Source organism: Quercus robur, chromosome 7 (assembly GCF_932294415.1).
Source record: "Quercus robur chromosome 7, dhQueRobu3.1, whole genome shotgun sequence".
NCBI classification, from domain to species: domain Eukaryota; kingdom Viridiplantae; phylum Streptophyta; class Magnoliopsida; order Fagales; family Fagaceae; genus Quercus; species Quercus robur.
In genome coordinates this window covers 40,696,149-40,712,166 of record NC_065540.1, presented here as the reverse complement: position 1 = coordinate 40,712,166, position 16,018 = coordinate 40,696,149, and the positions used below count along the sequence as shown (strand labels likewise).

At 34.9% G+C, this 16,018-nt stretch overlaps 2 protein-coding genes and 1 long non-coding RNA gene across 6 annotated transcripts in view; 2 read left to right on the top strand and 1 right to left on the bottom strand.

The window, feature by feature from the left end:
• Positions 1–697, top strand: part of LOC126693440 (kinesin-like protein KIN-7O) — a 29,490-nt gene extending 28,793 nt beyond the window's left edge. For all 4 annotated transcript variants that reach the window (XM_050389396.1, XM_050389397.1, XM_050389398.1 and 1 more), the window contains exon 33: positions 301–697. In XM_050389396.1, the coding sequence (XP_050245353.1) occupies positions 301–528 (228 nt within the window). In that variant the 3' untranslated portion in view covers positions 529–697. The remainder of the gene's footprint in view (positions 1–300) is intronic.
• A 1,476-nt stretch (positions 698–2,173) lies between these two features.
• Positions 2,174–6,145, bottom strand: LOC126693439 (uncharacterized). Its single transcript, XM_050389395.1, has 7 exons — positions 5,771–6,145; positions 5,191–5,283; positions 4,714–4,858; positions 4,467–4,577; positions 4,305–4,387; positions 4,153–4,210; positions 2,174–2,435 (listed from the first exon to the last, which is right to left on the bottom strand). The coding sequence occupies exons 1-7, from the start codon at positions 6,065–6,067 to the stop codon at positions 2,356–2,358; spliced, it is 867 nt and encodes a 288-aa protein (XP_050245352.1). The 5' UTR covers positions 6,068–6,145; the 3' UTR covers positions 2,174–2,355.
• A 6,655-nt stretch (positions 6,146–12,800) lies between these two features.
• Positions 12,801–14,458, top strand: LOC126690917 (uncharacterized). Its single transcript, XR_007644772.1, has 3 exons — positions 12,801–13,090; positions 13,842–13,940; positions 14,083–14,458. It is a non-coding gene; the product is annotated as an uncharacterized LOC126690917 (long non-coding RNA).
• The last annotated feature ends 1,560 nt before the right edge of the window (positions 14,459–16,018 follow it).

Below are 16,018 nucleotides of genomic sequence, written 5' to 3'. Positions count from 1 at the left end.
AAGTTCTCTTTTCTTCTCATATAAAAAAATTTCCTATGGAAAGGTCCTACATTCTAGCCTAGACATGTTTCGTGATTTTAACTAGTGGAACATACAGTTGCCGCTCTTACAATGGTAAAGTGGTCATTATGCGTTTTCCGCATCATGTCATCACATATCTTAAATGTCTAGTCATTATTCATTAAGGACTTAGGATTCAGTTCAATGTTTGTATCCTTTTATTTTCCATTTAGTTTAACATGCTCTTTTCATTGAAAGAGAATTATCCGCATGCACCTTTTACAATATGTACTTGAACAGGATGAAGTCGACAACAGCAAGGAAAAGGCAAAGCTTCGGATGAGACTTCGAGGGACACAAGCAAAGCTGGATGCATTCCGTAATAGATACATGGAAGCAATGAAAGAGTCAGATCTCATGAACAAGAATTTTGAGGAGGCAGCTGGAAAGCTGAAGGACCAGTTAGCTTCAAAAGGAATTGAGGTCCTTAACCTCAAGAAGAAGCTTGCTTCCACTATAGGGCAATGAAGGGAAATCATTGAACTTAATGATTTCCAAAATTGTTATATGCAAGAATACTACTGGTAGAGATTATGATTATAGTTCATGTATATATTAGAATCCTTTGTAAATATATGTTTTGGTGTTGAGAAATAGATAAGTAATCTGGGGGAAATAAATGTAAGTTTAGTTGTAATTGATTATGCTACATTCCATTCTCACGCAAAAAAAAAAAAAAAAAAAGGATTGTGCACATTGTAGAAAGAAGTCATCACTCATCTAGCTTATTTTTTTTGGATAATTCAATAGTTACAATGGGGTTGTGGGGTTGAAGGATTTGAATTATGAATGTCTTTGGTGGAAACATAAAAGATAACAGGGTAAGTATGCATGTATGTAGGGGTTCAGTATTCCCAATCAGCTAGCTCTTGACTTGAGAGAATTTGAATTATGAATGTCTTTGGTGGAAACATAAAAGATAACAGGGTAAGTATGCATGTATGTAGGGGTTCAGTATTCCCAATCAGCTAGCTCTTGACTTGAGAGAATTTGAATTATGAATGTCTTTGGTGGAAACATAAAAGATAACAGGGTAAGTATGCATGTATGTAGGGGTTCAGTATTCCCAATCAGCTAGCTCTTGACTTGAGAGAACTCAAAACAGTTCTACGTATCTATATCAAAAAAGGCGAGCTAATTTTGCTTGAAATGGTAACCTAAAAGATGAAACGGGTTCATATTGGATGCCTGACTATATTTGAGCTCATCCCGCATTTCTTATATATTAGTTATTTATTTATTACCTTAAATGCCTTTAAAAATGTTAAACATAAACCAAAAAACTCCACCCTATATATAAATACAAGGCAAAAATATTATTATAGTCCCTACATTTTGGAGTCACTATCAATTTGATCCAAGTTATGTTATTTTCAAATTGAAGTCATTTTGAGTTTGAATTTGGGTTTGTTTTAGTTGCTAAGTTGATATGTGTGTCTACCAGAGTTGGAGATTGGTTTTGATTTTTGGTTTTTGAACTTGGTTGTCCAGAAAATACAAGAAAAATTGTGATTCTTTTTACAGTAGAGACTAAATTGACCATAACTTTAAAATAACATCGATTAAATTGACAGCTAGCCAGTTGCCAAAACATAAGGACTAAATTGACAATGACTCAAGATAGTATTTTCATCTAACTATAAATATATCATCCTCAAAACTCTGAATCCACTTTCTATATGCTTTCCCATGCTCATATACTCCGTATGCACAAACCTGTTTATATAGCGGTGAAGAAGAGGGTGGGTATAATTGCAAATTGAAAAGCCATTGAAACTAGTGTCTTCCATTATGTTTGTAATTTTATTGCTGACATGTCTGTAGAACACTTAATCTCAGTTTAGATGAGATTATTTTTCTATTTTTTTCTATATGAAGATATAGTTACTTGTCCATGTTACAATTTTTCTTTATATATATTTTTTTCACCGAGAAGCAGCTGATTCTTTTAGTTTATGTTCTATTGTAAATTAAAAAATGAAGTTAAATTGCGTTATTATATGGGATTCTGACCTTTCTCAATTCTCAATATACTACCAGATCCACAACCATAATAAATAAATAAATAAATAAAAGAGGACAAGAAAAGAAATTTTCTATCAGAACCACAATGTAAATGAAAATGCCAACCTGAATCCTTCGAATAGCTGACAACAATTATATAATTCCTAAAACAAAATTGCTGAAGTTCCTCAAAGCACTGCACTCTAGATTACATGTACTACTTGAAAATCAATGAATTTAAGACTTTCCAAATAATACATATTGTTGTCAAATAACAGAATTGAGTGTGGCTCACAATATATTATACTTCGTCTCCAAAGCATTGGTAATCATTGTAATACAGTATGCGGCACTCAGAGGGTAACCAGAAACTGCCAAAAAACAGAGGTAAGTTAGTTACAAATAGAACATAATTTTTCTTGATACACAAGACAGTCCAATGATTTTTAATTGGACACTGTTGGCGAAAGCAAAATAAAATGATTAGAGAATGCTAATAGACCCACAGGTTTCTATCCTAATGTTTTCTTTCTGCAAAAAAAAAAAGCCTCAGTACAACAATAACCAAATATGAAACACAAAGTTGAAGTATAAATATTTCAATGATGATAATCAGATGAACTATATCATCTGACTGTCTTAATTTGTTTCAGTATAAATATTTCATGTTGACTTGCTTGCAAGCAGCTTTGGACCTTATTTGACTATAAAGAAAGTGGAGGAGAGGAGTAGATTCTTTGAAGTGATTAAAACTTCAAAACACATTTTGATTGGAAATATCATAAACAATTTTTTTTTGATAAGTAATATATTTTATTGATATGGAAATATCATAAACAATGTAAAATGTAGTTTTACTAAGCTGTAAACAATGTGTCTCAGAAGTACACAAGCAGTATGACAATTTATTTTTGCAGTTCAGACTAACTAAGCAATTAACAAAGTTTTCAAATAACCTTAAAATCCTCCTTGTAAGTGCCCTTGATATTCAAGATTGCATTAGAGCCATTACAATTCAGTATAATATCGGGTATCAACCAGTGAAGACTTAAATCAACTCCCTAGTTCTGTGTTATAAGATATTGAATATATTTTTTTTAAAGTACAAAGGCAGTCACCTGCACACCTTTGAACATGTACATGGATACACATGCTTGTGGGCACATTCAGTCATTCACACTGCCCAAATTTTCTAACATGGTAGGTCTGGGTTATTACTTACTGCTGTTGAAGCAAAAATGAAATATGCAAGGTGACCCAACAAGGGTTCAGAGCAGAGTTGGCATAGTGCCATCCTTGTGCTATTTCCCTGATACTGTTCATAATTCTATGCGACTCGTAATTAAGGATATTATAAACATGATTTATGATAGAGTTTGAGGAGGCAGTTTTATTAAGACACAGAAAACCTGCTGAATGCTTACTGAGGGGAAAATGAGATAGCTAAACTTTACAGAACAGTGCAATTTTCCTTTACCCAACAAATGGTGTGGCTGATAATCCTGAATTGGGTTGAAAGAAAAGGTGGGAACTGCCCCACCTGATACAGGTAGCAAATGGCTATGACTACAGTATGTCTAGTAAGAGGATTAAGGACAAATCAGCCACATTTTTATCCATACGCTACTTTTTTTTTTTTTTTTGGTGTGGGGGGGGGGGGGGGGGGGGGGGTGTGGTGGGGGGTGGGGGGAGGGGTAGGGACACACTTATTGACATGCTTAATAGGCATACTTGTATCTTCTTAATCAGATATGAATACTGGAACTTAAGAGAAAGCAACACATTTCTGAAAATCTAGAAACAACTTAATTGACAAAGTCAGAATTTTCTTGAGAAGCATTCCAAACCCTGATAAAATAGCCATATAATCTTTGGTAGTCAGCTGGGACAAAAGCCACCTAAATCCTCCATTTCTAAAATTAATTGGGGGAAAAAAGAAGAACAGAAGAAACGAGGCTATGTCAAGTTCATTGAAAGTGATGCTGGCAAACATGAAGGATACTATCAAGCACACAAAGAGGAATGTGACCATATGGAATTTCTAAAAAAACAGTCACAAAACAAGAAAGCAAGGTTGGATAGACTTACTTGATATAAAATCATCTGCGTACTCCTTATCAATTTTCCCATGGGCCATCGCACCAACCTAAAAACAGAGTATTAAATGAGATTTAGGAGTTTTGGTCAGATAACGTGTGTATGTGAGTGTGTGTGTTAAGTTAAAGTTATTCTGAGCTTACCACAAAAACAAGGTCAGTATCGCTGCTAGCAGATGCGACATATTTGTTTATATCAACCAATTTTTCCGAACTAAATGAGAATCCTGATATCAAAGAAAATATTAACCTCATTTTCAGAAAGGGAGTAAATAACACAGGAAAACTCATAGAACATAACCTCACCTATTTTGCGAGAGTTGACAGGTAGATACCGGCTTACAGGATTCTTAATCACACGCAAAAGTTTCTCACGCTTACCAACAGCACTAGTACTCAGTTTTTGTAGCACCTGCACTGCAAGGTAGCCAAAAAATGTAAACAAACAGCAAAGGAAGCTCCCAAACCAAACACAAACACACACACACACACACACACACACACACAATATCAGCAAGCTTTTTGAGGTTTAGGTGAGACCAACTGAACTTACACATGAGACCAGAGAACCGCTTAAATGTCCTTGGAAGGCGAGCATGTGGTTTAACTTCAATAAGGACACCTTTCTCGGTTCTCACATAGACAGCTCGCAACCCCCCACTCTTATTAAGTCGGCTATCCAACATCATTAGGAGAGCCTGAATGCAACAAGGCTTTAAGATCATGTATGGTTCACCAAACCAGAAAATACAAAATTAAACGGAAGAAAGCTAATGTATAACATATGATGACATAGGCCATCTCAATTTTGAAACAATGACTTATCTGGGGGACATAGCACTGTTAACAGTTTTTAGCAGTATGTCAGTAACCATAGCTATCCTGAAGCGAGGACAGCAGCCACCAAGATAGATTTTTCAGATTATATGCATAGAGAGTGTGGCATGTAGTACATAGCTGGAAATATTGTATCACATCGAGAGCAATGATTGAAGCATAATGTCAACATATAATTGCAAAGTCCACTGACCTGATGAACAATGTCAGGCCTGTATTCAGCAGGATTTCTGTTATTTTTCAGCAAGAAATGGGCATGGTCATCCGAGTTCAACAGCTGGTAAGTCTGTATGGATAAAACTAGTTACAAACAGAGGTGGGAAAAAAGTTAAAAAGAAACAATGAATCACTAACTATGAAAAAATCCCAATAATAAAACCCATATAGCAAAGCTTAAACCCAAAACCCTGAGAACCTAAAACTAATAATAAAACTCTTCCATGTAACCAAAATCAATTTTGGGTATTTTGAGACAACAAATTATTACAGAAAGCAACGCAACCAAGCCAGAAGAAACCCCATAAAACATTCAAATTAAACAACCCCTCATGTGAGCAAAACAAATTTTTTTGACAGATACATGAACTTAAACCCCCCAAAAAATAAAAAATAAAAAACCCACAAAGCAAAACCTAAAATCCCAACAACTGAGAGCTTAAAATCCATAATACAAAATTCCTCCACACAACCCAGAATCAAAAAGTTCCACCATTTACAACATATATACGAAAATCCCAAAAAGAAAAAGAAAATCCAAACCATAAATTAAATACCTTTCCAACTTTTGCAACTTCCAAAGAAGCCCTTTCAAGAATAAAGATGACTTTAGGCTTGTTGGCAACTTTGAGGTCACTCGGGTCAATTGGGATGCCCTCAAGTTCATTCACTTCCTCTTTTTCTTCTTCCTCTTCACCATCACTTGTTCTCTCTGTCATAGCTTTCTTTGCAATTGCTTCATCTTCCACTGGTTGCTCTGCTACTTCTTCTTCTTCTACTTCTTCTCCTCTGTCATACCTCTCTTCTCTCTGCTTCCTCTTCTTCCCTGCTTTCATCGCATAACGCCGCACCATTTTCTTTTTCCTCCGACAAATTATCCTATGAGCCAAATAGATAGAGAGTGTGCGAGCAGAAATTATGGAATTAAGGTAAGGACAACGTTTTCATATGTTTTATTGTGGGCTTAAGGTCTTCGGGGTTTTAAATAGGCTTTACAGGCCCAAATACAAGGGACTTGTCCCACCCATGACCCATCTATGTTGGTTCATATAATTGGAATTTTTTATTTTTGGACAAAATTTATTCTTTATTTATAAACAAATTTCAGTACTTTTTTTCTTTATCAAAAAAAAAAAAAAAAATCAGTGATTTTGTATTAACTTGTATATAAATCATGTCTAGGGTTTAAGTAATAGTCCAACAGTGATAGAAAACTTTATAGTGTCCGATGTTTATGATTTGAATCTCACTTTCCTCTTTTTTTTTTACTATCTACCTATCCAAAGAAAAAAAAAAATCATGTCTTAAAAATGTTGATTGAACTAATTAATGGATTAATACTTCTTGTCAAAATCATCAACTTTACAATTAATACAAGTATACAACTATGTAATAATTACCAATTTAAGAAAAAAATATATGTAGAATTTCAAATATTAATAAACTTTTGGAGAATTCTTCAAAATAAAAACTAATAAAAACTTTTTTTTTTGGTAACTCAGAATATTATTACTGCTGGAGCATTTTAATATTAATTTATTAAAATGGATTTATATTACAACATAAATCTAAAGATGTGGAAGTTAATATGGAAGATAAAGAGTTAGTGAAAATGTTTTAATCCTACATTGAAAAGAAAAGAGACTATTTTATTCTTCTTAAATGTGGTGATTAATGGACTGAGATGTATTGCTTCAGATATTGGGCTAAATACATTCAGATATAATTTCCATATTCATTAGTAAGTAAATGACATTTTTATTATGGAAAATGAAGAGCAATTCACCCACTTAATGGATTAGCTATTGGGCCTATTTATTTCTTTAGAAACTCCTTATCTCATCCATTTAATTGTGTAATAGAATTATGAACCTAATTAATCAAATTAATTTGGGTAATAATTTCATGAGACCCATTGAGCCTATAAATAGACTTTCTTTCAGACCTAATTCAAGTTACTGCAATATAACAACGTTACAACTTACAATACACCAAAAAATCTAGCAATTGAAGCATTCTTATATACTAAAAAATGGTGCTTTTTTTGGTGGAGTTTTGGGCTTGAACACTTTGTGCAGAGGTTGTTCTAACCATATGATATTTGTTAGGACGTTGTATCTTGGGGGAGACAAGTCAGAGAAAGCCTGCATCGGTTACAGAGTTTAGTCAATCAAGGGCTTGAATCTCCTTAAAAAGAGCGAGTGCTATGCCTCAGTCCAAATAGTGTGGTGGATTTTTTAATCTCAAATTAATAATATTTAGAAGTATTATTCAATTTCCCTTTGTGTTATTACCATTATTATTGTGTTTGCACCAACAATTACAATATAGGGATAACTAATTCTCATAATCACAAGTCTTTTGTAGAAGTAAAATGTAAGATTGCTCTAATACCCTTTGTAATGAATTAGGGAAAGTGTTAGCCTTATTTGCACTTGCACCACAAAAAAACTAGACAAGTTACAATTGAGGTTTTATGTAATTACTTACAAATGCAAAATCCACTTAGTAAACATTCGATGTGAGACTTAACACATGCATGCACAACACACTTAAACAATCTAATCCAATAAAATCCACATAACACACTTCTTTATTGGTAACTTTTGAATCATATTCAATTTTTTTAGAAACAATACTCAAATTTTATTGAATGGTGAAAATTTTGTAGATAAATTAATTTTGAATTTTAATGTATACTTATTTAGGGTCAACTTTTTAAAACCTCATTTTTTTTCTTAGTTATAATATATCAAAACCTGTTCAATTTGCATCTCACTTTTAAAAATAAGGTGCACAAAGCAAATTACCCAAATGGATTCTAAAAATAATTAAGAAGAGAAGAATAACTAACTGCTCACCTCATGTAAAAAAATACAATTTACCTAACGAGCAAAATTATTATTTTATGTGTGAGTGTAAATGACAATTGTGTGTCACTTTACATTATTCAAGTAATTAAACAAGGAGTATTATGCAAACTAGTAATTGGTATTGTATACAAGATTTATTCATAATGTCTTTCTTAGTTAAGAATAGAATAAGAATTTGTTATACTACATTTCGCTACTTTATTACTAAAATATTGGAGGAAACTTTTTTTTTTTTTTTTTTGAGAGTTCAACCTATGGCGTCTGCTCCTGATGATAGCTCTTTATCATCAGACCAAGACACCAATCAGTTTTTGGTGTAGGCGGGGATTGAACCCCAGATCTCTTATACAACCATCAGAGACTTTACCAGTTGAGCTAACTGGAACCCACAATATTGGAGGAAACTAGAGATATGTAATGTTGTCAATTTGTCAAAATGAGAAGAATAAATATTGAATTCTATATGTTTATGAGGTTAAGGTGTTAGAACGATAGAAGTAAAGTTCCGATGATAACAATAACTTTATTATTATCAATTCAAGAGAAGTGAACACTAATTTACCATTAAGTAGTTGTAATGGCTTATTTCTTATTTAAGAAAATCACAATGAAGTGAGTTTTGATTAGTGTTGCCAAGTCAACTCCTATATATGTGTTAAACTTGTTGTAATTGAGCCTCAATATTTGCCAGTTTCTCAACCTCTATGAATGCGGGTTTGGGTGTTATGGGCAAAAAGCTTTAAAAAAAACTTTTTTTTTTTTTTTTTTTGAGAATAGCTTAAAAAAAACTAGGTTGAAGAGGAAGGGAAAATGATGAAATTTTTTCCTTTGCTATTATGAACTAAGACTAATTAATAGGAACAATATACGTAACTTAGTAATTTAAAAATGTTATTATGTAATTTACATTTTCTTTCCTTGAAAATCATATGAAAATTGCCTAATTTCAATGTTTACAATTTGCTTAAATCTTCTGTTTGTATCACAAGAAAGGAAAGTTATTATTGAATGATTTTTTATACAAAATTGGTAGTTGGTGTATCCTAATTGAATGACGAACTTTTTTTTTTTTTTTTTTTTTGAGAAACAGCATAGTGATGCTTTTATTAGGAAATACCAGCTAAATTAGCTTGGTAAAAGGACAGTACATCAGATGGAACATCTTCCATCCATATTACACAATTTAGTAAATTAACTACTAACTGAGCCAAGTTGTGTGCAACTATGTTGCCCTCTCTCTTAGTGTGAGAGTAGGACAATTTGTAAAAAGTTGTAGATAAAGATAAAGAGTCCTGTATCATCAAGCCATAAGGGGCCAGACCAGGATTCTTAGAGTTCAAAGCCGCCATCACCAGTGAGGAGTCACCCTTTAGTACAACATCTGATATGCCCATCTCCTATGCAAACTCAAGAGCTTTGTTGGCAGCCAAAGCTTCAATCTCTATCACCTGGAGGAGTTGAGGAACTCGAGTAGCCATGGCTGCAATAACCAATCCCTCCTTGTCTCGAACTATGACACCTAGACCAGAACACTTTTCTCTGGCGAAAGTAGCTCTGTCGAAATTGATCTTGTATGAACCCGAGTCAGGTGGTTTCCACCGTACTCTCCTCTTTGTTATGCTGGGAGCCGGTGCTGGTTTCAATGCTTTATACTCCAAATAACTATCATGAGCCCACTGGAAGAGCTGGAATAGAGGACGGTGTGCTTGCTGGGTTCGTACCTGGTTCCTTTGGTGCCAAATGGATCAAATGGTGAAGGCAAATAGAACCGGATTCTTATTGTACTCGAATACCCATATTAGTAGCTCACTAAAACTAGAGAAACTCCTTTGGTTCCTAAAACTCCAAGTATTATCAACTCCCCATAGTCCGTCCAACCCCTTGCAACTCAACTCTGCATGCACAATGTCTTCATTTTCTTCCTTGCACTGATCACACCTCTGCTTGGTGATAATTGTTCAACGCATAAGGTTGCACTTTGAGGGGAGTGAATTACAGCATGCCCTCCAAATTAGATTTCTTACTTTATTAGGACATTCAAGAGCCCAAATCTTCTTCCAAAGCTCTTTCTCATTGTCTTTACGCTCAGATACCTGAAAACCCACTTCATCTTCCTTCAAGAACCTATAGCCCGTTTTGCAACTATATCTCCCATCTTGCTCCCATGGCCAATATAACGTGTCCTTCATTTCTTTTCTAGCCAATGGAATATTTTTTATTTCTTCCGCTTCTTGTGGTGCAAAAATCCCATCCACCATTGTTGCATTCCACGTTCTAGTCCCTTATCAATTAAGCACTCCACCGTGGCTTCTTCCATTAATTCCACCATTGGGGAAAGTACCTTAGTAGGGTGTTTTCGGGGCAGCCAATGGTGTTGCCAAATTTTTATTGATTTTCCACTCCCCACACTCCAGCACGCCCCATGTAGGATGACATCGCGACCTTGTAAAATACTCTTCCAAGCGTAAGACCCAGAACTTGATTCCTTAGCTTCTAGGAGAGAGTGGTTTGGGAAAAACTTCGCCTTAAAGACTTTATAGAAGAGAGTTTCCTTATTATGCAAGAGCCGCTAAGCTTGTTTGGCCAAGAGAGCATCATTAAAATGAGCCAAGTCGCGAAAACCCATATCACCTACCATTTTGGACTTAGTCAATTCACTCCATTGGATCCAATGAATTTTCCTTCTATTGCCCCTTTGCCCCCACCAAAACTTCTTTATCATTGCCTCAATGTCATCACAAAGCCCCAATGGTAATTTAAAGCACCCCATAGCATAAGTAGGGATAGCTTGGATCACGGATTTGATTAGGACTTCTCTCTTGGCTTGTGACAGCAATTTACCCTCCCAACCTTGAAGTTTTCTCCAAACCCTTTCTTTTATATAGTTGAAACTAGCCTTTTTCCCCCTACCCACAAGGGAGGGAAGCCCCAAATATTTCTCATAAGATTTCACTTCTTGAACTTGGAAGAGATTCTTTATGCTTGATTTTGCTTCATTCGTGGTGGACTTGCTAAAGAAGATTGCGGTCTTATCTTTGTTGATTTTTTGCCCTGACCAAGATTCATATTCACCCAACAACTTCAAGACATTATTACAATCCTTAGTGATTGACCTGTAGAGAAGTAAGCTATCGTCTGCAAAAAACAAGTGGGTTAGTTTAGGGTCTCGTTTGCACAAGGAAAAACCCTTAATATCCCCATTCCTCACTGAGTGTTTGATGAGAGCATGAAGGCCTTCCGTGCATAAAAGGAAGAGAAAAGGAGATAGGGGGTCTCCTTGTCTAACTCCTCTTTTAGGATGGATCACTCCAATGGGCTCCCCATTCACCATGATAGAGAACGACATCGTTTTCACACAACTCATCATAAGAGCTATCCATCTATCACAAAAACCCATTTTCTCCATGAGCTTCTCCAAATATACCCATTTCACCCGATCATTGGCTTTACTCATATCTAATTTGATAGCCATAAAACCATGTTTTCCTGAATTATGTTGCTTCATATAATGAAGGGTCTCAAAAGCAACCATAATATTGTCTGAAATTAGTCTTTCCTTCGCAAAGGCAAATTGATGTTTCGTAATTAAGGAAGGTAAAAATTTCTTCAACCTATTTGCTAAAACCTTAGAGTAAATCTTATATAAGACATTGCAAAGACTAATAGGGCGAAAATCAGACACAAGTTCAGGATTATCTATTTTTGGAATAAGAGTAATGAGTGTATGGTTGATAGGTTCAGGTAGGATACCTGAGTTCAACCATGAGAGAACGGCTGAATCAACATCATGCTGCATCGTCAACCACGTGAACCTCAACTTTATCATTCATAGTTAATAATTCTAACTCTTCTAAAGATGAATGTAATGCACACCCATGAAAAATATGGGGTGTGATTCTTATGAATCAAGTACTAGCATTTAGCTCATAGTTGGAAACTTTATTCATACAAAAATGGAGCTATATTAATGAGAGTTTCATTAATATAGCTCCATTTTTGTAATATAGCTATGTTAATAGGTAATCAGTCACGTGTGAGAGACTATTACCCAATCTCTCACATATGATGCCTCTAATTCACCAAAATCAATTATGCGATGTGTGTATCAAAAAAAAAAAAAAAAAAAATTATGCGATGTGATTTATGTAAGTTTTCATATGATCGTCATTTTGATCAATTAACTCCAAAAGTTTGTGATAACATAGTAAACAAGTGACTGTTTCTTTCTTATTATCATTAAATTTGTTTCTTATTATCACCTTCATAAACGCCGAGATATATTTCAATTACTTTAAATCCAATGCAGGTTTTCATTGGCTTCTAAAGGCTAGAAACTATATAATAACAATTTTTTTTGGTTGCTTGTTTTCAATTTCCTTCACTTTATATTTTTTTTCTCAAAAAAAAGAAAGAACAATTTATATATATATTTTTTAATATTTAATCATTTTGGTTGCAAAACAAGTTTTCTAATCTAAAAAATGGAAAACTATTACCAAATCTGCTTTTTCCTCTCTATATGTATATTTCACCCTAAAAATTTAGGTTAGGGTGATAAAGTTAAAAAAGATTTAAAAAAATTTGAGGTCCTTTTATAATTCTCTCTTTACACTGGGCTTCACTTTATTTTGTTTCCCGCCTTCTGTTCTATCATTCTATGCCGTTTTTGTTGCCGCCGCCCAACATTTTTTCTTTAAACCAAAGTATCAAAAAAAAAAAAAAAAAAATACTACCACCATTCGTTTATCCTTCTCTAAAACCCTCACACTCTCTCTTTCTCTCTCCCTCTCTAACGTATTTTCTCTCTCTAAAGCCTCTCTCTGTGAAAGTTCTCAGTTTGTTCACTCTCTGTTTATTGGTTAAGCAAAGCAAAGCAAAAATGGCGTCCGAAGGAGGTAACCTGAAGTCGACCTCCATAAACGTTATGAAGGTGTATAGTTTTGGCATCACAGAACCGCTCTTGGCTTGACCCTAAGAAGCTTCGAGCTCTTCGCAAAGGCAAAAGTAATCTCCTTCACTTCTTCTCTCTCTTTTTTGGCTTCCCTTTAATTATTTTGGGTTAATTTGATTTGGTGAGTATCTGAATTTTTGTTTATATTTCAGAAAATTTGTGAAATTGGACTCTGCCTTTTTTGGGTTTTGAGAATTACTGCGTAATTTTCATTTTAAGTAATTTTTTTTCTTAAACCCTGAACCCTGGTGTCAGTTTGTGAAATATAGACTCCTTGCCTTTGTGGGTTTTGAGAATTGCCGTGTAATTTGCATTTATTTTTGGGTTTTTTGTTTTGTTTAAGTTGCCATGATAAAAAAATGCATGCTTGCAAAAGCAATATTATTGGGACAAGTTCGTTTGTGAAACATTAGGAAAAGTTTGAAAATATTTGGAATCAGTGACATGCCTAATGCCTAAAGTTGCTTTATACTCTTTGAACTTGTAATGGGTATTATTTTTTATTTAATTTTTTTTTGAAATTTTAAAGTAGTGAAAGTTTTATTGTAAAAGAAAGAAGGGTGTAGGTTTTAAAATTTTGAGGACAATGATATTTAAAAAGGAACCAAATATGACTTCACATTGTGAATAACTGATCACATATGGGGCAACATAGTGTTCATTTATATAATTTTTTGTGAGTATTTATTTATTTATGATTTACTTTGTATCTTGATCATGGAAAGTTATCGCCCTATTATTTAGTACAATCAAAATGATTATTGATGGTGTTGATGTTTTCTTTCTTTATCATTTATTTGTTAGATTACTCGCAAAGGGTGGACTTGATTCAGGATCTGAGGTTTGAAACTGCAACCACTAAGATTAAGGCAACTCCTGATGGGGAGTTTCTTATAGTGTCAGGTGCTTCAAAGCTCATTTTTATACTTATAATCTTTTATGAAGAGAAAACATTCTTTTAAAAAACAAATAAGAAGGAATGGGTCCAAAATAGCAACAATTTTGCGGTATGCACCAATCATTCTGATTCATCATTGAAATGTAGGTATATATCCACCACAGGTCAAAGTGTATGAGCTGAGCCAATTATCACTAAAGTTTGAGAGGCACTTGGATTTAGAGATAATTGATTTTCAGGTACTTTACATGCTTGCTAAAGACTATAATTTACCTAGAGATTCTGTTTTGTGAGGCATTGCCAAATATACTCATTCCAAAAAATGCAATGATATTCGGAATCTTTAATGATGGTTCGTTTCTAGTGGTGTAGATGAGGCAAGATCTTGTGCCCACATGCATGGTCCTTGATATGTAGAGTGCAATCTTTTTTCCAATGTTATTATATTTCCCTTTTGAAATTCCTAAATAGTTTTAGTTCATGCTTTTTATACATTGTGATGGTGTTGACTTCAAGCAGGCCGGCCTAATGGCCTGTTTGGAAGTTTAGGGAGGGAGGAGAGTAGAGGGGAGTAGAGGGGAGGAGAGTAGAGTAGAATAGTTTCCCTCTACCTTGTTTGGATGTTTTTAAAATTAGTAAGGGGGAAGGGGGTAATTAGTCCTTCCCCTTATTTAGATGTTTTAAAAATTAGAAAGGAGAAGAGAAGAAATGATTAAAATAGACAAATTTACCCCTATTTAAAAATGAACTTACAACTAATAAAATTTATCACTAATAAAAATATAAAACTACTATTAATTATTATAAAATAATTTTTATTACCTAAAAAAGTTATGATAAAAATAAAAATAAAATTTTTTTAATTTATGAAAAATTTTCAAGAAGCTTCAAAGCAAGTCAAGCAACCACCTTTACCCAAAAAAAAAAAAAAAAAAAGAGTCAAGCAAGCACAACCCGAACCTTTCAAACGAAAGTCCCAACGTCACGTCCGCCACGGCATCGACGCCGCCGTCTTGTGCCCTCGATCAACGGCCGGTTTCTGTGCAGAGTTCCGGCGCCGACAAACGGTGCATTTTTGTCGTCGAATCGATGCGAGGGATTGAAGAACCGTCCAAAGATTTGGAGACTTTGAAGCATATTCTCAAATCTTTGCAACTCAAAGGCCTTTTGCATTCGAAGAATGCTAAAAACCAAATGGGCCACCAGAACTTCGTTTACGATCGGAACGGCGAGTCTTCGATCGTCGTAATGAAGCCAGCAAGGTCTACGGCGAGCTGCATTAGTCGCGGTAGAAACGAATCGCCACCTTCGAGCTACAGATCGAGGCCTGGTCCTCGCCGGAATACAAACAAGATGTCGCCGGAGGTGAGTTCGAGGCGCGACCGGCTGGTTTCTATGCAGAGTTCCGGCGCCGACTATTGGTGCGAATGTACAACTACAAAAGGTGTGAATTGTGAAGTACTATTTATTAGCAATTTAGTTTTTCATTAATCTTAAATTTTCTCAAGAAACAAACAAAAATTATTTGTTGTAATTTTATTAATTTAGAAAGGATAAATTAGGAAATTTATTTAGTTAATAATATATCTACTCTACTCTCCCTCCAAATCTCTCCAATTTGGGGGAATTAAAAATGAGGGGTCAGAGGTAGTTGAAACCCCTCCAAACCCCTCCAAATCTCTCCCCCTCCTCCTTTAAAAAACTTCCAAACAGGGTAATTGGATTACTCTCCCTCCCTCTACTCTACTACCCCTCCTTTTTTTAACCTCCAAACAGGCCATAAGTGCTGACTCCTAGGGTAGCTATCCTTTATTTTCTTGCTCTTTAATTTTTTTTCTTGCATCGTTCTGGTTTGTCTTCCGGTATCCCAAGTGACATCAAGGTTGGGCCTGGTGGATCACGAGAGATTTCCTTCGTTTCCAGAAGTTCAGCCAAGTACAAGGAAGATGATGAGGACAAAGAACAACATTGTGGGAAGAAAGGGGGGGGGGGGTCCAATCATTGGGGCTTAAGCTGGATAGACCAAGATTTGGAGGCCGAGGAAGGGGGAGGAAGAGGAAGAGTAGGGGAGGAGGAGGGAATT